The 23,782-nt window shown below is 46.3% G+C and overlaps 2 protein-coding genes across 5 annotated transcripts in view; both read right to left on the bottom strand.

Moving 5' to 3' along the window:
* Positions 1 to 9,148: 9,148 nt before the first annotated feature.
* On the bottom strand, positions 9,149 to 14,207 carry RSKR (ribosomal protein S6 kinase related). Of its 3 annotated transcripts, none has more exons than XM_072639793.1 (11): positions 13,437 to 14,207; positions 13,261 to 13,344; positions 13,087 to 13,155; positions 12,596 to 12,665; positions 12,276 to 12,383; positions 12,019 to 12,059; positions 11,683 to 11,710; positions 11,393 to 11,482; positions 10,878 to 10,966; positions 10,587 to 10,697; positions 9,149 to 9,990 (listed from the first exon to the last, which is right to left on the bottom strand). In XM_072639793.1, the coding sequence occupies exons 1-11, from the start codon at positions 13,626 to 13,628 to the stop codon at positions 9,769 to 9,771; spliced, it is 1,104 nt and encodes a 367-aa protein (XP_072495894.1). In that variant the 5' UTR covers positions 13,629 to 14,207; the 3' UTR covers positions 9,149 to 9,768. The 3 variants fall into 3 exon arrangements, with proteins under 3 accessions (XP_072495894.1, XP_072495893.1, XP_072495895.1); XM_072639792.1 differs by having other exon boundaries at positions 10,878 to 11,059; positions 13,437 to 13,868; XM_072639794.1 differs by lacking the exon at positions 11,393 to 11,482 and having other exon boundaries at positions 13,437 to 13,868.
* A 327-nt stretch (positions 14,208 to 14,534) lies between these two features.
* Positions 14,535 to 23,782, bottom strand: part of BLTP2 (bridge-like lipid transfer protein family member 2) — a 33,445-nt gene continuing 24,197 nt past the window's right edge. The window contains exons 27-39 of one of the 2 annotated variants that reach the window (XM_072639777.1): positions 21,257 to 21,356; positions 20,835 to 21,020; positions 20,438 to 20,559; positions 19,877 to 20,032; positions 19,672 to 19,781; positions 18,892 to 19,072; positions 18,718 to 18,804; positions 18,458 to 18,568; positions 17,078 to 17,213; positions 16,843 to 16,973; positions 16,588 to 16,689; positions 16,208 to 16,342; positions 14,535 to 15,340 (exon numbers count right to left, since the gene is read on the bottom strand). In XM_072639777.1, the coding sequence (XP_072495878.1) occupies positions 15,158 to 15,340; positions 16,208 to 16,342; positions 16,588 to 16,689; positions 16,843 to 16,973; positions 17,078 to 17,213; positions 18,458 to 18,568; positions 18,718 to 18,804; positions 18,892 to 19,072; positions 19,672 to 19,781; positions 19,877 to 20,032; positions 20,438 to 20,559; positions 20,835 to 21,020; positions 21,257 to 21,356 (1,740 nt within the window). In that variant the 3' untranslated portion in view covers positions 14,535 to 15,157. Of the gene's footprint in view, positions 15,341 to 16,207; positions 16,343 to 16,370; positions 16,463 to 16,587; positions 16,690 to 16,842; positions 16,974 to 17,077; positions 17,214 to 18,457; positions 18,569 to 18,717; positions 18,805 to 18,891; positions 19,073 to 19,671; positions 19,782 to 19,876; positions 20,033 to 20,437; positions 20,560 to 20,834; positions 21,021 to 21,256; positions 21,357 to 23,782 lie in introns of those variants that run through there. The other variant, XM_072639778.1, reaches the window with a different exon arrangement.

Here is a 23,782-nt window from a genome sequence, read left to right on the forward strand (position 1 = left end):
CTCTCCCTTTAACTACCATCCATATCCTGCCTAAGCACAGAAGATAATCTTACCTTATCTGGCACAAATTCTCCCACTGCTTCCAGGTCATCTCCATTCAGAGTTCTCCTATCTCAAACTCAAATCCAAAACAGAGTTCATTATCTTTGCCCCTACATCTGCTTCTCCTTCCAGAGTCATTGCTTCTTTTTTACCATTCACTTGGAATTATCTTAGATTCTTCTCATCTTGTTCAGCCAATTCTATCTTCACGATCAACAAGCAATCACTTTTAAATTTTTTTCAAGGAACAAAAAATAGATTTCCTAATTGTTGGGGGTGTAAGCTCAGTTCCATGTGGACAGTCTCGGGCAGGTAAAGGTGAGGACTTCTAAACCTTAGAGTTCTCATGAGGCCCCCCAGGGAACAGCAGGGAATTGAGGTGTGAGACCCAGGCTATCTCATGCATTTCCACCTCTTCCCTGTGGGAAACTTGCTGGGGAAGAGCATCCCCGCCCTCGAGATTGGCCTGGGGTCTGAGCACACCTATTGTTATCTAACAGGCACAGTATTCAGGTGCAAACTATGCGGCGGGAGAGCTTAAGTAGGGTCAGGAAAGCCTGAAGGCGCTCTTAGCGCTGAGGGGCCCTTAGAGGACAGAAGGCCCCTCTTCCCTCTCCCCTCTTCCCTCTTCCACTCCCGCTTCCATTCTCTTACTGTAAGATCTTTGCCTCCTTGGGAAGTGGATTTCTCTCTCCTGAGGAAGAATTCTCCCTGCACATGTAACCAAGACCCTGAATAAAGCCTAACCATTGTTCGACTTTGGAAAGTCTCTTCTCTCATATGTTCATCCGGTTTGGCCAGCCGAAGACCTGCGATAGGTAAGGTAAGACTCGGGTAGCCCTTAGGCCTCTAGGCCTGACACCTAATTCTTTCCCCTCCCCCACTGAAGGGGAAAAAAAGGAAAAACAAAACCACTGCAACAAACACACATAGTAAAGAAAAAAAGTTCTAACATTGGCCATGTCCAAAAGCATTTGTCTGATTCTGCACCCTGACTCTATCACCTCTATCACGTGGTCCTCTGGAATGATGGTCGGTCATTACATCGATCAAAGTTTTTCATTCTTTCAGAGTTGCCTGCCTTTACAATGTCTTATTTTCCTATTATAAAAAATTCCATGAGAAGAGACCATGCTGTCTAAATTTTCTATCTTCCCTACAGCCTAGCATGGAAAGCACTTGAATGTTTGTTGTATTGTCATAAAGTTAGTGTAGCTTTGTCACTGACAACATTTTTTAAGTCCTTCTCTGTTTTCCTGGGTGTAGCTATTGACAGTAAGAGATTATGGGACATTGCCATGGGAAAGTTAGTAGTGTACTTACTTCTATAAGTCATTGTAAGGAGTACCTTGGTACTGATAGGAAGAAGGACAAAAGTTGCTAGCTCCACAAGCTCTTCCTATTTCTTTTCAGTTTCTCTCCTAAGTTAAATTACCTGGCAATCAGAAATTTCATAGGGGTTAAAAGGAATTAGTCTATCACAGCTACAGTAAGTTTCTTACTAGTGTTTTAACAGTATCTTTACAGTGCCTTATAGTGTTTTACTACAGAATTATACGAAGAGATCCAGGGGTATAAAAGGAGTTAAAATAAATTTTCAGATCATAAGTCAAAAAAGAGTTTAAATTGAGGACCTCTCTTGGCCTATTTTCCCTCTTCACTTACTAACGAACCCCTATCTCCCACAGTGATAGCAGGAAAAAAGTTCAAGAGTAGGGCTTAAAAATGCCCAAGAATTTCTCTAGCTAGCTGGCTGGCTGGTTAGGTGCAGCTGGTTGGGGTCAACTTCACCAAAGAGCTACAAATAGCTCTGGGGCTATAAAATAACTGGAACTTTCTTCCCCTTAGTGGGGAGAAATCACATAGTAGCCAATGACCAGCAGTTTTAGACAAACTGAAGCCTGGGAAAGACACTGCATCCTGGACTTTGATGACTGGGGTAGAGTGGGAGGCTGACAACTTTGTATAGCTCTAGGCCTCCCTTAAATCCAATTCACTTGAAAGTCAAGAGATCACCATCCTCTTCAAGAACAAAGAAGGAACTGAACAAGAACAACTGAAAAGAACAAGTCCCCAGGGAACTCTTTTAATCACCCTTTTCCTCTCCTCAAAACTTCTCTGTGTCATGACTCAGTTCCTTCTCATTTGAGTCACAGAAAAGGTATCTCTTAATTCTGATTATATTAAAAAGGTTTTGCACAAACAAAACTAAGGCAGCTAAAATTACTATGAAAGCAGGAACCAGGGAAAAATTTACAGCACTTTTATTTTTCCCCAGTTACACATAAACAATTTTTAGCATTCATTTTTAAAACTTTGAGTTCCAAATTCTCTCTCTTCCTCCCCATCTCACCCTCATTAAAAAGGCAAGCCATTCAACATAGGTTATACATGCATTTGTAGTCATGCAAAACATTTACAAATTAATGCTATGAAAGAAAAGATGGACCAAAAAAATACTCTCAATAAAGTAAGTTTAAAAAGTGCGCTTCAGTATGTATTGATCTCTCTGGGGATGGACGGCAGTTTTCATCATAAGTACTTTCAGACCTGTTTCAGATCATTGTAATGCTAAGAATAGCTAAACCATTCACAGCTGATCATCTTATAACATTGCTGTTACTTTGCACACAGTACATTTCACTTTGCATCAGTTCATCCAGGTTTTTCTGAGAGCATCCTTTTCATTTCTTACAGCACAGTAGTATTCCATCATAATCACATACCACAGCTTATTCAGTCATTCCTCACTTGATAGGCATCCTCTCGTTTCCAATTCTATGCCACCAGAAAAGAACTGTTATACATATTTTTGTACATATAAGCCCTTTTCCTTTTTATCTTCTTTGGGGTACAGACCTAGTAGTTGTATTGCTAGGTCAAAAGGTATATGGTTTTACAGCCCTATGGACATAGTTTGAAAGATGATGTCTAGGTTTGTTTTTTTAAAAATCATGACTTTTAGGTAGTCCAATAATTTTAAAATGATCTCTCCTGCATCTGTTTTCCAGGTCAGTTGTTTTCCAATGAGATATTTCATTCTTCTATTTTTTCATTTTTTTGGTTTTGTTGTTTTTGGTTTTCCATAAAGTCATTAGCTTCCATTTGCTTAATTCTACTTTTTAAGGAGTTTATTTCTTCAGTGAATTTTTGTGCCTCTTTTTCCATTTGATCAGTTCTGCTTTTTAAGACATTCTTCTCCTCATTGGCTTTTTGTACCTCTTTTACCATTTGGCCTAATCTGTTATTTTCTTCAGTATTTTTTGGTGTGTCCTTTACCAAGCTGTTGATTTTATTTTTAATAATTTTTTTCCCATCACTCATTTCTCTTCCCAATTTTTCCTCTACCTCTCTTACTTGATTTTAAAAATCCTTTTTGAGATCTTCCATGCTTGAGACCAATTTATATTTTTTCTTGAGGGTTTGGATATCGAAGCTTTGACTTTGTAATCTTCTTCTGAATATGTGTTTTGATCTTCCTTATCACCACAGTAACTTTCTATGTTCAGAATATTTATCTGCTGTTTGCTCATTTTCACCAGCCTATTTCTTTTTGAACTCTTTCTTAAAACAGGACTCTGTTTACAGGGTGGCAGGCACCCAAGCTTTAGGGGTTTTGTGCAACTGTTTTCAGAGATATTTCTAAAGACCTGTAAGTTTTCAGTTCTTCCAAGGTGGTATGATCTAAGGAGAGGTGTGTTTACTCCTCTCCTGACCTGTGCTCTGGTCTATGAGTGACCACACTCTTTTCTGCCCTGAAACTATGAGGAGTCCTGCTCCACTGCAGCAGCAAACTCCAGTGTGCTAATGCTTTTTTTTTGCCCTGGGACTGCCACCCAGATAGCAAAGACAACCCTGTAATCTCCTTCTGGCCAGTTGCTAAACCCCCTTATGGTCTGTGGGTTGAGAGTTCTAGAAGCAGCTGCTGCCACTGCTGATTCAGATCTGCTCCCAGTTTGCTGGGGCTGTGCTGGTATGGCCCACTGTGCTCTACTCTCGTCCAGGTGTGATGCACTGCTGACTTTCTAAAATGTCCTTCACTGGAAAATATTTTATCCTGTCTTTCTGTGGGCTCTGCTGCTTCAGGAATTGTTCTATGGCATTATTCAAAGTTGTTCCAAGGGGTTTGGGGGAGAGTCCAGGTGAGTTGTTGGCTCTGCTCCCCCCACCCCCACAAGTCTTTTTCTGGTAAGTTTTTTCATTTCTCAAATCTCAAATATATAGGAAATTGAGTCAAATTTATGAAAGAAAGAAAGAAGAAAGGGAGAAAGGAAGGAAGAAAGGAAGAAAAAAAGGAAGAAAGGAAGGAAGGAAGGAAGGAAGGAAGGAAGGAAAGGAACTATTACCCAACTGATGATCGAAGGACGTGAACAGGCAGTTTTTAGAAGAAATCAAAATTACCAATAATCATGAAAAAATACTGTAAGTCCCTAATAATTAAATACAAATTAAAATAACTCCAAGGTACCAACTAATACCCATCAAATTGGCTTACGTGAGAGAAAAGGAAAATGACAAATGCTGGGCGTGGGGGGTTGGGGGGTGGGGGAGAAGAATGTAGAAAAATTAGGATACTAATGCATTGTTGGTAAAGTTATAAACTGGTCTAACCATTCTGGAGAACAATTTGGAACTACGCCCAAAGGGCCATAAAACTGTGCATACCCTTTCACCTAGTAATACCACTACTAGATCTACATCCCAGAGAAAAGAGAAAAGGTCTCTATGCAGAAAAATATTTATAAGAGCTCTTTGTGTATGGCAAAGAATTAGAAACTAAGGGATGTCCATCAGTTGGGAATGGATGAGCAAATCATAGCATATGATTGTGATAGAATACTATTGTGCTTTATAAGAAATGACAAGCAAGATGCTTTCAAAAAACTCGGGAAGATTTATATCAACTGATATGAAGTTGCCAGGCCTAGAGGCCTAAGGGCTACCCGAGTCTTACCTTACCTATCACAGGTCTTCGGCTGGCCAAACCAGATAAACGTATGAGAGAAGAGACTTTCCAGAGTCGAACAAGGGTTAGGCTTTATTCAGGGTCTTGGTTACATGTGCAGGGGGAACTCTTCCTGGGGAGAGAGAGAAATCTCCCAAGGAGGCAAAGATCTTACAGTAAGAGAATGGAAGTGGAAGTGGAAGTGGGGAGAGAGGGGAGAGGGAAGAGCGAAGAGAGAAGAGAAGGAAGAGGGGCCTTCTGTCCTCTAAGGGCCCCTCAGCGCTAAGAGCGCCTTCAGGCTTTCCTGACCCTACTTAAGCTCTCCCGCCGCATAGTTTGCACCTAATACTGTGCCTGTTAGATAACAATAGGTGTGCTCAGACCCCAGGCCAATCTCGAGGGCGGGGATGCTCTTCCCCAGCAAGTTTCCCACAGGGAAGAGGTGGAAATGCATGAGATAGCCTGGGTCTCACACCTCAATTCCCTGCTGTTCCCTGGGGGGCCTCATGAGAACTCTAAGGTTTAGAAGTCCTCACCTTTACCTGCCCGAGACTGTCCACATGGAACTGAGCTTACACCCCCAACATGAAGTGAAGTGAGCCAGTCTAGAACATTGTACATAGTAACAGTATATTGTAATGATGATCAACTCATGATGAAAAATGCTATTCATCTTCAGAGAGAACCGATAAACTGAGTGCAAGTTGAAGCATATTTTTTCTGTTCCATCATTACTTTGTTTCTTCCTTTTGTTTCAACATGGCTAACATAGAAATATGTTTTAAAAGACTTCATATGTTAATGGGCATCATGTTTCTTGCCTTCTCAATGGATGAGGTAGGGAGTAAAGGGAGGGAGAGCATTTGGAATGGAAAATATTTTTAGAAATAAAAGGAGGAGGTATCCTTGCTCCTCACTAATCTAATCTTTACCTTCACCCTTGATTCCATTAATAAGATCATAGCTAATGCACACTTGTAATGAGTTTTGGGTTTTTTGCTTTCTCAAAGGGGGCCGAGAGAGAAATGGGAGAGAGAGAATATGTATGGATCTGAAAGTAAAAAATTAAAAAGAATTAAAAATAAAATAAAATTGTATTGCTAAAATAAAATAGAATCATAGCTATAGGGTTTAAAGGGACTTTAGCAGCCCCTAATCTAATCTTCTCATTTTACAGAAATTAAGCCACCCAGAGGTTAAAGGACTGGGATAAGGTCACACAGGTAATAAGTAATCCAGCTGGAATTCAAACCATTTTCTCAAGGACCTTACACCAGTGGTCAATTCTCTTCTCTCTCATGTGTCCCCAGTCTCTTCCTCTCTGTGGAGTCCTTTCTATGTGTCTACAATTATGCTCTTGAATCCTCAAAATCCTTTCAAACTTCCTAAAGAAGCTGCCTCCCTCTCTCCTAACCTGGTTTACAGCCCTGTCACTATAATAAAACTGCTTTCTCTTTTAATTGCAAAAGACAAAAGCTATTCTTTTGGACCTCACACTGGTGAGCAGCCCCTGTTCTAGGTGTCTTCAGAGTCTGTGGAGAGACTTTTGCAGGTCTGTGAACTTGGATAGGAAAAAAAAAATTACATCTTCATGTTCACTAACCTCTAACTGAAATGCAGCTTTTCCTTCAATTATGAATGTAAACAACAAACCACAAAAACATTAACAATCCCTGTGTGTGTCACGAATAGAAATGGTGAAACTTATATTTCAGTTGTTGCAGATAGCTCAAAATATTTATAGTCATCGCTACTTCAAAATTATTCTAGTTATAACAAAGCATTTATGAAAGTCTGCAACAACATATCTTTGTGAGTCAGTATTTTCAGCACTTGTAACCATGCAAACAAAAAGGTGAAATCAATTAGAACCCAACATGAGAAAATGTAGCCTTGTCAGAACCACCCCAGAGTTTAATGTTCTTATTCATTCTTAGCATCAATAGCCTGAACACTAATGCCTTTAAAAAATAAAATTTAACTTTGTCTATATTTTTAAAATATTGTCGTTAGTTAATATTAGGCACATATACTACAAAAGTTATAAAATATTTTGATAGCTATATTTCAATATAATTAGTTTCCTTTGTTTTTTATTTTACATATTTAAAATACATGATTCTGAGAAGTGGTTCGTAGAATTCCTCAAACAACCAAAAGAGTTCATGACACAGAGAAGGTTAAGAACCCTTTTTCTAGATCCTTGTCTCCTTAGGTTTCTGGGGCACCATACTGTCCTATTTCTTTAACTTCTCTTTTTTTTTCTCTTTTGAAAACACGCTTTATTGCTGTTATGCGGCCAGCACCAAATAAAACAAAAATCCATCAGTTCTGACCAAAACATTTGAGTCAAGTTGCTTTGTGTAAACAGCCCAAGAAAAAAACTTACTCACTGCCCTTCAAGTCTTCTTGTTAAATTCTGTCTCTATACCAAATGGAAAATTTTCACAAACACTACGACTGTTCTGAAGAAACAATAAATGTACCATTAACCCATTAGAGTTAACAATAGTAAGTTAACTCTTGGTCAACTGGCTATAAAATAATGAAGCTACTACAATACCACTATAACAACAGGAAATAAAATTAATCCAGGGCATTTGACACTAAATGAAAGCCACACCTCAGTAACTCAAATTTGCTTCTCTTCAATCTGGTGAGTTTACCATAGAAATTTCACATTTTCTAATGGGAAACTGACCTAGGTTATATTGTTTGGTCTTACATTACTTCAATGACCCTAAGATGAATAACTGATTGTAAAGTTCTGATCCTTCCATTCAATTGGTCTTTGGCCCAAGCTCTGATTTCCTTTGCAGATTAATCAAATGGCCTCCTTACTTGGCTTTAAACCCTTCAGCAGTTCTCTAATGTTTATCAAATAAAATTCAAATTCTTTATCCCAGTATTTGAGGCCTTCTGTAATGTGGTACACCTCACTCCTTTCTCCCAAGCCTTCCATTGTTATTCACTCCCATGAACTCTATGCCTCAGTCAAACTGGACTATTCACCATAACCTGTAAATATCTCTTTTGCCTCTGTGCTTGTTTCATCCTCCCCCTTCTTCACTTGTTTTGTTCCTGACCATTCTTTAAAATACAACTCAAAAGTCACCTCCTCCACAAAGCCTTCCTAGATCCTTCTAGTCAGTGAGGATCTTTCCTTCCTCTGATCTCAAAAACCTTGCTTGCACTCTCTTACATGCACATGTATGTACTAAAAGCCATTGGGTATGGATCCTGTCCCTTAGAGTTTGCTGACAAGTCTGAGGGCAGGGACCACATCTTACCTAAACTTCCTACCTCACAGTGCATTCTACACATAGTAAATACTTAAGAGTTGTGGCTGAATTGAGTTGAGGCTCTGGGGTTGAGCAGACTGCATCCCTCCTTCTGTCTTTGCCCACCCCCCTCCAAAAACAGTTCTGATGACACAAGGAGGACAAGTTTACTAGCAGCAATCACCAGATCTCAGGCCAAACTCCCTAGTACAAAGCCACAGCTGAAAGGGGTTTCAAGGAATCCAGAGATATCATCCAATTCTCACCCCAATTTCCCTTCAAATGGATATGCAGATCTTCCTTCTTGGTCCCTGTCTTTTCTTATGGAAACCTTCCACCATAATGGAGTATCTCATTTTAGAAATACGTCCTGGAGCCTTTGGTTCCATCTTAAGAAGATAAAAGTATGTTTACTTGTCTATATAACAGGAGATGGTCAAAAACCACAGGGTGGGAACTTGAAAGAAGACTTGACAACTGCAGTATAAAAAAAAAAAACCTAACATGGAGGAAGCAAAATTCATTACCTGAAGAGAGGTTATAAACTAAAAATATAGACTTGGCAAAAGGTTAGATAGAGTCATGGCTGACTGAGGCTTTCATGCTCTAAGATTCATCCCGAGACTCTTGGAAGTTGCATTCAGAAGAAGAACCACCCTTCCACAAGTGTCCTTTAGTGGACCCATTAGAAAACGAATCTGGAGGAATGGATCGTGGACAAAGGTCCAGCATGGCAGTTCTTATGTCCTGGGAGATGATTGCTTTCGCTACAGAACTTGAAACTTAATCCTATGCTTTTCCCAGGGATGCCCCTGGAGGGATCCAAACCTACCTGTGTCTCAGTTGTCCCACCTCCTCCTCACAACAGCCTGTAAAAGTATCCATTTTATTTTCTTTATTGAATGTATTGCACAATCAGGCCTTGAACACTTAGATGATAATTTAAAATGTAAATTGTTGGGGCAAGGGTAATTTGTATCCTTACAAAAAACAATTATTGCTTCTGAAAAGGACAGGCTGGCTAAGCTTGTCAAGCACCTTGAGGAATCAACGTGTGTAAGTACAGAGTTCAGTATTGCTGAAGAAAGGAAATGTGGCATAGAAATATGGAAGGGAGAGGTGGACTGGAGAGCCCTGGCTAAGAGCCTAAGGCTGGCAGACGTGGAGACAAGCAAAATGGTTGGATGCCTGCTTTGACCTACTGAATGAGAAGGGGCAGGAGAGGGAGGAAGGTGGCAGGATACCCAGGAACAGGACTTTGGTCTGTCTCTCTGGGGAGACCACAGCCTTCTAAAGAGCCCCACAGGATCAGCTTCAGTTATAAAATGTTTTGAGTTTCAAAATGGGAGGGAATCCTGTTACAAAGAACAAATGACACGTATGTGGGCCAGAGACAACCTGGTGCATCTGGGAGGTCTTCCTGAGATGCAGGTGGAGAAGATCCTGAACCTCTCAGCTACAATCCCAGCATGGGGGGCAGGGGTTGGGGGGGCACAGAGCTCAGGCAGGGTAGGGGTAGGTTGAAAGAGACATCAAATCACAGTCAAAATCGTGGAACTGGACAGCCTCAACTGGGGCAGGAAGGGCAGCTCTCGCCTCCAGGACGAAGGATACTGGCTGCTTCTGCAGGAGCTCAGGGTCAAAGGCCATGCCCCGAAAAAAAGGATGGACCTGGAAGTGATACAGGTAGCGCAGACGATGGAAGGGGTTGTGGCACAGGAGCTGAAGGGAGACAAAGAGTGAGGGGCTGTGTGAGTGAAGAGACTGAAGGCCAGGGGTGTGGGAGCAAGAAGGCGTGGAATGACCATTTGTCGGGCCTGGAGTAGAGGTGATTCCTGTTAGCTACAGGCTGGAACAGATGGCCACTAAGGGCCCTTCCCTGGGATAATGGGAATCTGTGTGACTGGGACAAGCAGTAGCCCAAGAGTCAAGAAGATCTGTAGCAGCCAATTAGATAGAGGCATTTGGGGGCATGGGAAGAGCTCAAGTTTCAGGTAAAATGAAATTAGCCTGGAAGTCAGTGGGAAGTGCGCTGAGGATCCCAGACTTCCTCCCAGAGAAAGGAGACGTAATGGTCTAAGCTCAAGCTGCTTGGGGTAGGGAATTGCACGATGGCCTAAGGAGGGAAGGAAGCTTTTGAGGAGACAGGAAGAGCCAGTCAGGAGCCAGAAGGAATAAAGATCAAAGGGAATGAGAAAAGAAGTGAAGTGGGCCAAGCAGAGTTGGAGACCAGGCTGAAAAATGTAAAGAAGTAGAATGTGGAAGGAGGGATTAAGAAGCTGGTGATCAGAAAAGAGTCAGGATAGGGCTGCTCTTACCTCCTGGAGCAGAAGAGAAAGCCCCTGGCTAAGAGAGGCTGGGACTGCATAGTCACAGTGAGTCACACTCGACAACATGGCCACGTGATCCTTCTCAGCCTGCAGTGGGAACTAGGATAAGAAAGAATGGGGCTGGAATATGCTGTCTATTATGGAGTCTTTCTTTGTCCCACTCCTGACCTCTACTCACAGGATGAAATCCAGGCTAAATGATGGGTGACAGAATTTTCCCCTCTCTTTACCTACAACAAGGATTCCTTCCCCCTTCCACCCCTCCAATTCTTTTCTTACCTCTCCAGCTGCCAGGGCAAAAAGCAAGATGCCCAGGGACCACCAGTCAACCACGTGGTTGTAAGGCCCACCACTCAGGACTTCTGGGGCTGCAAGGAGTTGAGATTGAATCAACCAGTCAATAGACCAACTGGCATTCATGAAGTGATTGCTACGTGTGCCAGACACGACTCTGCTAAAAGCTGGGGATACACAGATACAAAGACGGAAAGAATGTCTACAATCCAGGGCTTCCATTCTAACAGGGAAACTATAAATGCACATGTTAAGTGCATACCAAATAAATATGAAGAGAACAGATACAAATAAACACATGTGTTAAACACAGAAGGGAGACTCCTTGTAAAAAGTGGTCAGGCAGAGGTGAAGACTGACTTCATCCCAGCCATGGGGAACGGCCAAGGCAAAGGTCATCCCTCATCAGTGCACAGGAACGGAGAGAAGGCTGTGGTCGCCACTGCCACCCAGACACACCTACACCCAACCCTGACCAACCAGCCCCATCTCTATCTCACCCATGTATTGGAGTGTCCCGCAGATAGTATAAGCTCGCCCTCCTTGGGGTAGGTGTCTCGACAGGCCAAAGTCTGTGAGCTTTAGGTGGCCTTTGAGGGAAGAGGCGGTCATCACCACCACATACACATTCCTACTCCCCTACCTTTTGTTCTGAGGAAAGCATTCCCTCTGTCCCCCACCTTGAAAATATACCCACCCCCCCAAATACACACACACACACACACACACACACACACACACACACACACACACACACACTTTATTATCTACAGGAATTGAAGAGATTTACCTCTTTCATCCAGTAAAATGTTCTCCATCTGAAAGGTTATAAATAAAACATTCAAATGTACCCTTTCCCATAATGATGTCTTCCTAACTCCTATTTAAAAAGGGTACCCAACTCTGTGTCCCATCCTGGTTTATTTTTTTAACATAACTCTTAGTTTGTCCTAAGAATATCTTGGGGGGAGGGGAGTGGGGCAGGGCAGAGTTGGCTTTGTCCAGCTCAACCACGCTAATACTAAGGCAGTGCATAGTTCAAAGGTGTTTCCAGGCACTTGGGCTGACTCCGAACCTCCCCTCCCACGTGGGCTGCCCAGGCAGCAGGATGGAACATGGGCTTTACCTTTAGATCTCGATGCACAATGCCCAAGTCATGTAGGTAGCCTGGGAAAGAGAACAAGTTTGAAATGTAAATGTTCTCCTCCTAACTAACGGCGTCCCCCCATTGCCATGTCCTAGCCTTTCCAACTTTCTCATCCCTCTGTCACCAACCAGGACCTCAGTCAGCATCCCAAAGCCTCAGTGGGCTTGGCTATCCCATCCCACCCCGGTCCTGGGAGCTCCTCCCACATGGACCCATTCCCCTCCAGCTTCACTTACCCACGCCTAGGGCCAGTTCAGCAGCAAAGAGGCGGATGGTAACCTCAGAAAAGCAGCCAATCGTAGTCCAGAGAGAGTGCAGGTCTCCTGTGCTGTAGTAGTTATACACTGCAAAGGAGCCTGGTGTCAGGGGGCCTAGGCTACCATGGACTTCCTGCCCAAAACAGCACCACCCTTTTCTCCAGGGCTGCAGGCAGAAGGTCTTATGTCCTCATGGAGGGGTAAGGAAGTGGAGGATTCCCCTCCCATGGGTGGCAGTGTCAGTCTGGAGACTTTGGGTAAGAGGGCAGAGAACAGAGAGAATAGGGAGGGAGGCTCACTAGTAAAGAGGTGCCGCTGTCCCTGCCAGCTGCCTCCCAAGCCACTCACAAATGGGTGTCGGATCTGGCGCTGGGGATAAAGAGAACAGGTGGTCAGGTCAAAGGAAGCATTTGTTGCGGAAAGATGAGCCAGGCGCCACCTGGCTGGGCAGAGGGAGTTTCTGTCTGGTTCACCCCCAGTTGAGATGTCTGTATGCAATCCCTGGTCCTGCTAACTGACCCCCACACCCAGTCTGGCACAAGGAGGGCCAAAGGGTTCCCCAGTAGGGCACTACTTGGCAGAGAGGAGAGGATGCCTGTTCAGTGCCCAAACCACAGTGCTCACTTGGAAATGTTAGTCAGGACTGCTACATCTATGAGCTTGTATGAGAACAAAGCAGAGCCAGAAAGGCCTCTCTGGTACACGAGGTTGGGCCAGGAGGGAGTCCTCCCAGGGCCAGGGTTCTCCCTCTATCCCTCAGCTGAGTCTTTCTGGGGTGCTCAGTGCCTACCTGAATGCTGACTTCCTCCTTGCATTGCCTCAAGCTGTCTTGCTGAAGGACTTCTACTTTGGGGACCACCTGTAGCAGTATGACAAGAGGCAAAAAGGCACCTGAAACCTCTCCCATCTACTGTTCCCTTACCCTGGATAGGTCAGAGGAGGAGAAAGCAATAAAGGCCTTTACCTTCACAGCCAGCAAGGCCCCCAGGCCACAGTCCAGCACCTTGAGGACAGTCCCAAAGGAGCCCTTGGCCACAAACCCCAGGACCTATAGAGAAATTGAAAAGGAGGGCAAAATGAGTTCTAACCGAGACATGAGGATGCCACATATAGTCTTTGCTGAGAACAAGACTGACCCACCTTCAGCTGCTGCTGCCCCTGGGGAGGCCGGATGGGGAACTCAGGCAAGAAGAGAGAGATGAGCTTTGGTAATGGCCATTCAGTCAGGGGCTTCTCTGGTGGCAGCAGAGCTGGCTCCAGGGACCCCAGATGGGGGCACTGGTGCTTCTGCTGTCGCCACAGCTGGTCCAGGCCTGATAGGGTGGTCCCCATACCTGACAAGAGTCTCTTCCAGCCCCGAACCCAGGGGCCCTGGATTGGGGGGATACTGTCACCCTGCTGAGAGCCAAGGGGGCTACACTGAACTCCCTCTGCCTGCCCAGCCCTGTGTGGGCTGCTTCTCTCAGCAGGTGCCAGCCCCTTGGGAGTCAACTCAGCGCAGTGCAGTCAGTTATCCTCTGAGTACCAGCCTGCATTCTTTGTTCATCAAACACAGCTTGGCATTACCTAATACTGGGCACAAAGCCAAGTTCTCACTCTCGTGGATCCTGCACAAACCCCTTCTCCACAGAACACTTCCTTTTCATTCTGGGCTAGGACCACTCATGCTCTCTCCTCTCCCTTTGGATTTTTTCATGGCTCTCATCTTGGCCATCTTGGGTGGCCTCCCACCCAACACTCCCCCCGCCAACCCTGGGCATAAAGCTAAAGCTGCCCCTAACTGGGGGCTGGTGCAGATCTGACCACTTACCTTGTGGGGAAGGGTCTGCCGGCTGCCTGCTACTCCCATCCTGCCAGTGGCTCGCCAGCTGCCAGACCCCTCTGTCCCAGTTACATAAGCAGGCCCACCCCTTTTGTGATGTATCATTCATGAGCCCCACCCCCAGCTCCATTATTCATAGTGCCAGCCTCCTTTTCTACTAAGACTTCTGGGTACTCATTCCTGGAGTGGAGAAATGACCCCACTTAGGAATGAGTGTTTAAAATGCAGACCTACTTCCTCCTCACTGAAAGGGAACAGTGATTCTAAGCAGTACTAATGTAGGGAGATATTTGTCAGAGGGATGGGCAGAAGCATCTCTCCCCAGGCCGCAGCTTGAGCTGGGGCTGGGAACTACCGACAACCAGCACAAAAAAGTGGGGTCCACGCATTGGAGAGAAGCACGAAACAGCAACAAATTTAAAATCATTTTTCTTTCTCCTTAAATCCCATTTCGTTACCACCAGCATCAGCACCACCACCATTCAGCACTTGCCCAAAGGGAGAGACTAAGGGACCCATGGCCAGCTCTGGCACTGAGTGCCATTCTCCCAGCAGAACTTGGCACAAAGACTGGATAAGATGGGAGGGTGGTCCTCCCTCTCTGTACAAGGCTACAGGGGGTGAAGGGGCTGAGAGGGGATCACGCATCCCACCGCTTCCTTCCCCTGGCACATGGGGAGAGGTTACACATAGAAATATTTATAATGTCTATTTATAAAAATGTAACACTTCTGCTCTACATCTGCTACCCCTTCCCCATTCTCTTTGGCCCCGGGGGAAGGATCCAGCACCTGTGTCCCTGTTCTGGGCTTTGACCCTGATGCCTCTGATCCTCTGCCTGCTGTGCACAGGAATTGGCAGCACACTGGCATCAGCCACTAGGCCCCCTCCTCATAGCCTAGCATGGGTATCAGTCCCTAAGGCCCCCATGAATCCCCAGGGAGCAAGGGGAGACCCATCCCCTGCCCCCGCCCTGAGTCACTTAGACCCTGGAGCCTAGGGCCAGAGTCTGGTTCTGCCCCACAGGGGCTTCCCCTGCTCATTTTCTCCTGCCAAAAATTGACTTCTTGCTGGGGTTCTTGTCGCCCACACTCAGCCCAATAAGGAGTCGGGCTTTTTCATCTTCCTCCTGCTGCTGCATGTTCAGGTCCGACTTGGTTTCAAGCTTTCCTCGGGCCTCAGACCCTGCAGCTGGCTTCAGCCTTAGTTTCTCCTTGATCACCTGGGAGGGGTGAGGGAAGAGGGGTAGAGGGTCAGTGAATCTGACATAAAACATTATGTCTGCTTAGAAACACTTACTGAGCACTTGCTGGGCTAGGCTTCATGGTGGCTGCCCTGCCCTCAAGAGCTCAGAATATGCACAGTCAGGTCCCTAAATGGGGGAGGAAGGACTTTCCTCAAGTAGTTACATGTATTTGAATTTTCACTATTTTAAGATATAATTATATAAATGATGCATATGAAATGTGGAAATATATAGAGTGAAATCAAATAATGCAACCTAATCATGGGGTTGAGTTACTGAGACTAATCAGGAGTTGGCTGGAGAGGGAGTGGGCCCACTCTGTGGCCTACCTGGCCCCCCTCTCCCCAATCAGCGCCTTGTTCTAAAGGCTCATGTTTACACGGCCGTCTAGCAGTTTATAGGAAATTTTTCTCACAACAATCCTGTGAGGAAGGTATTAATAAATGTACAATTTTACACTCTAAAGTCTAACAAAGTTTGCTTTCTTTATAACCACCCTGTAAGAAGGCCTTTTATAAAATTTAAAGAATTGTCATTATAGACAAACACTCAGAAAAATTAAAGTGACTTGTCCAAGATCACAAGAACTGGAGTGGAGACTTGAACCCTGGTCTTCTGACTCCAAGTCTTTCCACCTAATCATACCATCTCCCTGAGTGCTATGAACAGAGTAGAAGCACTAGGTAGGTATCTGCTGAATGAATTACTGAGTCATCTGAACACAGTCACAGGGGAGAGGGAAGAAGGACTAGAAGCCACAGGCAGAGGAAACCTCTGTCCTTGCCCAAGTCTTTGCCTCAGTGCTAGGCTTGCCACAGATCCCTAGCAGGCCCAGCCACACACCTGGGCAACCAGGGCTTTGCGGCTATCCCTCTTGACAGCCATGGCGAAGTCCAGCCATGTCCATGTGTTGTTGTGATACTCTAGACACGGCAGCACGAGGTTAAGGTCACCCCAATCCACACTGTTCTTTTCACCCTGGAGGGGAGGGGAGAGACAGAGAGAAAGCTCATGTACCTATCAAGGAGCAGCCAGCCCACTAGCACCCTGCAGAGACCTCTGATGCTACTCCAGACACAACAGAAATAGGCCCATCAGCTGCTTAGGAGAGAAGAGAGACCCTTAGAGCTTCACAGGGGTTCTGGTTCACAGAATCTCAACCAGCTCCCAAGAGTACAGAGCTGCCTTCACCCAGCCCCAGGATGCCCAGGGGAGCTTCAGACCTTGTAGCTGACACAAAGTGGAACCTGGGGGATCTTGATGTAGATGAAGGAGTTGTTCATGGCTGCCCGTTCTTTCATTTTGTCAATGTCATCCACGGGATGCTGAGGAAGGCAGAAGAAATGAGAACCATTTGAGAGTTGGGTGTTGTTCACTCACCCCTCCCTATGTCCTCACCTCTATCCCAAGGGAAGCAGGGAAGAGATTACCCAAATAACCTTCCCACCACCTAGCCATCCCAAGGATATATTGGGTACCTCAGGTGCTTTGCGGAAGGACCTCCTGACCCCAGAGCTACGGTTCAGGCCCTGGGCCACACCCTTTCCAGGGCCCAGAGATACTGTATCTTCTGCTGTGATCAGCTGCCGTGGCTTCACCACTGGCATCCCTACAAGAGAGAGAACAGGCTGGCCATTACTCCCTCTCCATGGCCATGGCTCCTTCCTGTGGCTACCACCCAGCTCCGCTGGAGCCTCATTCGGAGGCCCTCACCTGTGGTCACAAGCTTGGACTTGTCCTCCTCATCACCAACTTCCTCATCCTCCATGCTACGACCAGGAAAGAAAAAGCCCATCATTCTGTGGAAAAACTGGTGTGTCAGTTGGATGGTGAGGGGAACCACATTGACCTGCAAGAGATGGAGAAAGGACAATGCTTTAAAGTCTGTCAGTTACTCTACAGAACTCAGAGACAACTGCAGAGGTCTCATGATTAAACAAGCATTTCCACCTGCCTACAAAGGTGAAGGATGGAGGGTATAAGCTGAGACATGCTTTTTAGACTCAGTCAATGTGGAATTTGTCCTGCTTGACTATGTACATTTGTTACAATTTGTACATTTCTTTTTTTTTTTTGTGATTCAGAGAGGCTGAAAACAGAAAGTGGATTTTGTTAATTGAAAAACATAAAAATAAAGTCAGTTTCTTATACATAAGATGAAAAGTGACACTCTGCTAAGTAGCCAACAGATATGAAAACTATGAAAACATTTCTAAAAAGAACTGCAAATTACTAATAGTCATATGACTGAATGCTCCTAATCATTAATACTAAGAAATTTAAATCCAAACAACTCTGAGGTTTTGTGTCACACTCAACCAACTGGAAATAATCAGCACTGGAGGTGTTCAGCAAAGATGTGCATGCTAACACAGAGCTGGTGGACCTGCAAATTGGTCCAATCATTCTGGAAAGCAATCTAGAATTCTGTGTCCATATATTTTGACCTATATATTTTACTGCTAGATAAAAAGGTCGCCAAAAAGGTCAATGACAAAATAAGTATCAAACACACCAAAATATTCATAGCAGCAAAGAACTGGAAGCAAAGTAGATGTCTATTGCCTGGGGAACGGCTAAACAAATTTTGATGCATGAATACAATGGATACAAAGAAGCACAGGAAGACATACATGAACTGATGCAGAGTGAAGCCCACATCAGCAGGAATACAACACACACCCCGATGACAGCAATGGAAACAGAAAAAACGAAAAAACTATCAGGACTAAATGTCGAAATGATCAAGCATGACCCCAAAGAGGAAATGTGAGAATGCCCCCTTGAAGATGTGGGGGGACAATGAGAGACAGCGGCTGCTTACAGCATCACGCTTTTCTATGTGTTGGTTAGTTTTGTGGAAATTGTCTTCCTTTTTTCACATTATTGGGGATATTTCTCTGAGAGAGGGTGAGGAGAGGAGTACAGTGGGAAATATAAATTCTATAAAAACAAAAAATATCAATAAAAATTTGTTTAAATAAAAGATAAATGAAAAACAAAGTTGGTCACCCTCCATAAGCCAAATTCTATTGTAAAAACAGCCCATCTTCTGACTTCCCTTAGGCTCTTCAGGAATTAGGTTCACCTCACCTCAAAGTGCTCTTTGATGGAGATGCCCCCAACAGGAGGTCGGACTTTGCTGAACAGGCGGAGGGCCAGCTGCCGGCCAGACTGGCAGGAGCTCTGGGGACGTAGCACCACCTGTGGGGTGGAAAGGATGAAGCTGAAGATCTACCCAGTGCCCTTTGGCACCTACTTTGTAGGGAGAGCCAGGTAAGACCTGATCCTGATCTCCCAGCATACATGGGTAGGGTGGGAAGGTAGGCTGGGGCAGCAGGAAGGACACCTGCCTTATAGATTGCATTGGGCAGGAGGTTGTTCATTGTGAACCAGCCCAGCTCCAGGAGATGTTCAGCTGTGTCATCAGACTTGTTCACCTGTTAAGACAGATACATACCCCTGCAATAAGCTCTTCCTGGGCTTTGCCAGAGGCCCTCTCTAGGCTCTGTAGATGTTGGCAGTACCTTGCTGTAGAGGAATCGCTGGAGCTCCAGCTCAGCAATGCCCAGCTGCCCATCCTCCTCGGTGAGGCGCCATCGTGCCTGGGCAAAGTAGAACTCTGTGCGGCGGGCCACACTCACATCCTCCTGCTGCTTTCGAAGTTCCATCTTGTTGGCCCGTTGGAGCTGGAAGTCTTTAAAACACCTGATGGCATAGTGGCAAGGACACGAGACAATGAACAGAGCCAAAGACAGCTCGTTCAAGTGTGGGTGTTAGGGGCATCCCAAATGCAGGAATAAATGCCAGAAAGATTCACCCTCCAGTCTGAGACCATCCCCAGCCCTGGACTTGCTGCCCTACCCACAGGGCCAACAAATCCCAATCCCATTTCTCAACCCTGCTTTATCAAGAAGCCACAAGCTCTCTTCCTGGGACCAAGGCCAATTACTGAAGTGGCAATCACACTCCAGTGCTGAGCAAACTCAAGATAGAGTTTCAGGGGAAGAGCCATGGTTTCAAGGCTGCCAACCAGATGGGACTTGGCTCTCCCCCAAATATCCCTGCATGCCTCCCTCAGAACCATCTGTCCCTGGATACAACTTGCGTGGGAGCCAAAGGGAGGGAGGTGAGAAAACCAACTCCAGTTATCAGCTCCTGACCAGAGAGGCCTGCCTGGGCCCTCCCAGAGGCTCACAGAACTGCCAGGAGGAGACAGTCAAGCTAAGTGCTTCCCCTTGTCAGAAGATTTCCTGCCTGAGAGGTTAGTATGAAATGAGGGCAGAGGGGTGCCCTGGCTGGCACACCTAATGAGGATATTCAGCTCCTCACTCTCCAGCTGCAGGTCAGCCTTCTCCTGGCTCAGCTTCTGGTTCAGGTCAAGGAGGTTTTCATTCTTGCTGTCATCCTGCAGAGACTGGGGGAATGAGCGTGAGCAAAAGTGAGCAGGAGATCCCTGCTATGGCCAGGAGCCCCCCCAGCCCAAGGCCCTGTCTGTCTCTGTGCCCCAACCTTCATGATGGAATACATCTGCTTCTCAAGTTGCCGAATCTGAGCCACGTGCTGTCTCACGGCCTCCTGTAAGTGGAGGATGCTGCTGCGCTGCTCCTCGGGGTTGCTGGAGATCTCCAGCTGGAAGCGTACCCGCTGCTTTTTCTCACTATGCTCCTAAGAAGGAGAAGCAAGAACTAAGTCTGTGGGCACGTGTGGGCGAGAGGTGAAAGCCTCTCTCCTCTCAGAAGTTTCCTGAGAGAAAGCTGGAGAGAAGGGACTTTGGGTCAGGAACTCCTGCCACAGAGCAGGGCCACAGAGTGGTTACAGTGGCATTACTGAAGACCACTGGGCAACTGGGGACAAGACGAAGAAATCCAGTCCTACTGCTGATTTGGGAAGAGAAAGGCTAAAGCCTATGCAAAAGTGATTGAGGGTCTGCTGCTCCTCACCCATGGGGGAGGCTCTCCTCAGGTGGGAGCACAGTATTGCGGCCTGTAGTCCAATCCAGCACTCCCAAAAGAAGCTCCGGACCTGGGGGCTCCAGTAAGGCTTGGCATGAAGTAGAGAAGCCAGGCTCACCTTCCGCTTGGGCTCCACATGGAGCAACAAGTTGTTGACGATGTCTAGGATCATGGCATACTGGGCTGGGTTGGTAGAGATCTCTAGTTCATGGTGGATGAGGGTGAAGGTGTCCACAGCCCCTATAAAATCAGCCAGGAATTTAGTAGGAAGTCCAGGCCCCTCCCTGAAAACCCCCTCCACCCAGGGCCTCACAGAATGCTGAGGCTGAAGAGAGGCAGAAACATCCCAGTCTGGTTGTATCTAGGTCATGAATAGGGCCCTCTTTGGAATTAATCCAGTTTCAAAGGCAGAAACATAGCCCTGGAGGGGACATTGGTTTACACACAAGCCTTAGGCCCCAGAGAGGGCGATTCCTCCCCTCCCAATTCTGAAAAGCCCATGAGCTCTCCCGTACCCTCCTGCTTTTTCAGCAGATCTTCCTTTTCTTCTTGCTGTTCATGGACCTCAGGTGGTTTGATTTGAGTGGCCAGCTCAGGGTCAATGTCATGGCTGTAGCTGATGTAATACATCCGGCAGCTGCAGCGTGAGATGATCCGCTGAACCTGCTGGGCTTGCTGGGCCTCCGCAGGTTGGTTCCAGTCTGGGCAGGGGACAAAACCTGCTGAGGGGTAGTCCTCTGCCACAGGGGCCATCCCTCTGACTTACATCAAAAGAGCCATGTCTAACAACTTTGGCTCCTAGTTACGCAAGACCAAAGGATTCCAGGAAAACTATGAGAAACTCACCAATAGCAGTCCCACCTAATTATAGCACTGTCAGGACCTAGCACCTTCCTTGGCATCCCCAACCTTGGGACAGAGGCAGAGCCCCACCAACCTGTGGTGGTGCTGACCATGCCGCCAACAGCCTGGCCACTTTCCATCAGCTCCTGCACGGAGTCCAGACTGCGCTCCCGATGCTCCTCAATGTTCTTCACCTGGCGAGAAAGTCATGGGCATCTTCAGCCATAATGGTCACAGACTATTCCTGGGCAAAAAGGCTCAAGATCCCAAGCCACTTGTTCCACAGCCCTCTGATTCCCAGATAGAATCCCCCAAGGGAGAAGTCCAACTTTTCCCTTTCATGGTTTTGAATGGCATCCATCCTTCAAGCCTGGCCATGAGCCTTCCAAGGACATTAGCTACGATCTGAAACCTTCCTTTCCCAAATTCCCTTTTAGAAGGCATTTTAGCCCAAGCAGATACAAAAGGCCAGACCCCTAGCCCTGAGGCCTAAAAATAAAATCAGAAATCAGACTTTGGACAGCACCGACTTTCATGAAAGCTGAACCTTTGCTAGCACTTTTCCTTGTTCATAGTCCCATTGTTCTCTATGGTTGCTGATAATGGTGAGATGGGCTAGTGAAACACAGGCTGACATTCATTTAAATCTCTCTGCCAGACAAGATTCAAAGTCAAGAGTGCAATGAGTACAATGTGGGCAGCCTCATCACTGGAAAAACGGAAAACAATATGGAGCCATCAAATCTACTGACTGAGTCACATAGAATCAGTTCTGTGAAAAATGTACCATCACATATCCTTGTTAAGGGGTTGGGGACAGTGTCCCAGAGTGCATCATTCTCTGAAGGCTGCAGTGGCCTCCACCAGAGAAAGCAGGCTTCGAGTACAAGGCTCAGCGTGCCTGAGATGGAAACAAAACTCAGGTGGCTGCTTCCCAGCTCCCCTGGGTCACCTCAACAAGGAGAACAGGTACTCCCTGCATTTGTTTGCTGGGACCCTTTCTGCTCGGACCACTACCGTAGTCAGCGTCCTCTTCCTATCGCTACCAACCTGTCCATCCCCTGTCTAGAGTGATATCTAATTGGATGGATTCTTACCTCTTGTATAGTTACACTGGATGTCACCTACACTGGGTTCCATTGTCAGGGCAGTGAGACACTTCAGCTGGACCAAGGGAGGAGGGATCAGCTTTATCCCCAGAGGACACTCTGACAAGTGTTACTTTTGCTTTGGGGTTTATCAGATGCTTTAGGGTGGATGAAGGGAATGTGGCTTAGGGAGTGTTGGGGGTGTAAGCTCAGTTCCATGTGGACAGTCTCGGGCAGGTAAAGGTGAGGACTTCTAAACTTTAGAGTTCTCATGAGGCCCCCCAGGGAACAGCAGGGAATTGAGGTGTGAGACCCAGGCTATCTCGTGCATTTCCGCCTCTTCCCTGTGGGAAACTTGCTGGGGAAGAGCATCCCCGCCCTCGAGATTGGCCCAGATCTGAGCACACCTATTGTTATCTAACAGGCACGGTATTCAGGTGCAAACTATGCGGGCGGGAGAGCTTAAGTAGGGTCAGGAAAGCCTGAAGGCACTCTTAGCGCTGAGGGACCCTTACAGGACAGAAGGCCCCTCTCCCCTCTCTCCCCACTTCCACTTCTGCTTTCATTCTCTTACTGTAAGATCTTTGCCTCCTTGGGAGATTTCTCTCTATCCTAAGGAAGAGTTCCCCCTGCACATGTAACCAAGACCCTGAATAAAGCCTAACCCTTGTTCGACTCTGGAAAGTCTCTTCTCTCATACGTTTATCCAGTTTGGCCAGCCGAAGACCTGCGATAGGTAAGGTAAGACTCGGGTAGCCCTCAGGCCTCTAGGCCTGGCAAGGGAGGGCTGCAGAATTCCCTTCTTTTGCTCTACCTGCTAACAACTAATGCCACTAATGTCCATTATTGGCTGGTGAGAGCTTGCAGGTCTCCCATCACTCTCCCCTCCTGAAAGTTGGTTTTCCTGCTGTTCCAGCCTCCAGGTGGCTTCAGTGAGAGGTTAAAGACAAGGACAGGTTGACACCATTTCCCATGGCTCTGCTCCCAGATCACTCCCTCTCAACTCCCCATAGCACAGCCTCCCACAGGCCTAAACAAACAGCATCTGCAGGATGAAAGCATTTCTGAGTTCCCCACAGATGAGCCCTTAAATCAGACCTGCTCACTTGACAAATGCTATCAGCCAACAAACGGCGATCACAAGAGGTCAGAAGCAGCTAACATTTCTCAGACTAGTGGAAGCTCCTATGCCTCAGCACCTGCTTTGGCTCCCCATCACGGTATGTGAGCAATCCACAAGCAGGTGCCCAAAGCCTGTCAAACTTCGTACTACGTGCAGAGGGACAGGGAGCTCCCGCCATGATTACAACACCTGGCCAACAGCGACAAGCAAAGGGAAGAATTTCCCCAGCTGTGCTGACTGCTGCAAAGGGTGAAGATTCATTTCATTCACTCAGCAAAAGCTGATGAAGTCCCTAATATCTGCCAGGCACTGGGTGCCTGGGGACACAAAAACAAATGAAAGAGTGGCTGCCCTCAAGAAGATTACATTCTACTGGGGGAAACACCAGGCACAAAAACTATTAAGCACA

Source organism: Notamacropus eugenii, chromosome 2, assembly GCF_028372415.1.
Source record: "Notamacropus eugenii isolate mMacEug1 chromosome 2, mMacEug1.pri_v2, whole genome shotgun sequence".
Taxonomy (NCBI): domain Eukaryota; kingdom Metazoa; phylum Chordata; class Mammalia; order Diprotodontia; family Macropodidae; genus Notamacropus; species Notamacropus eugenii.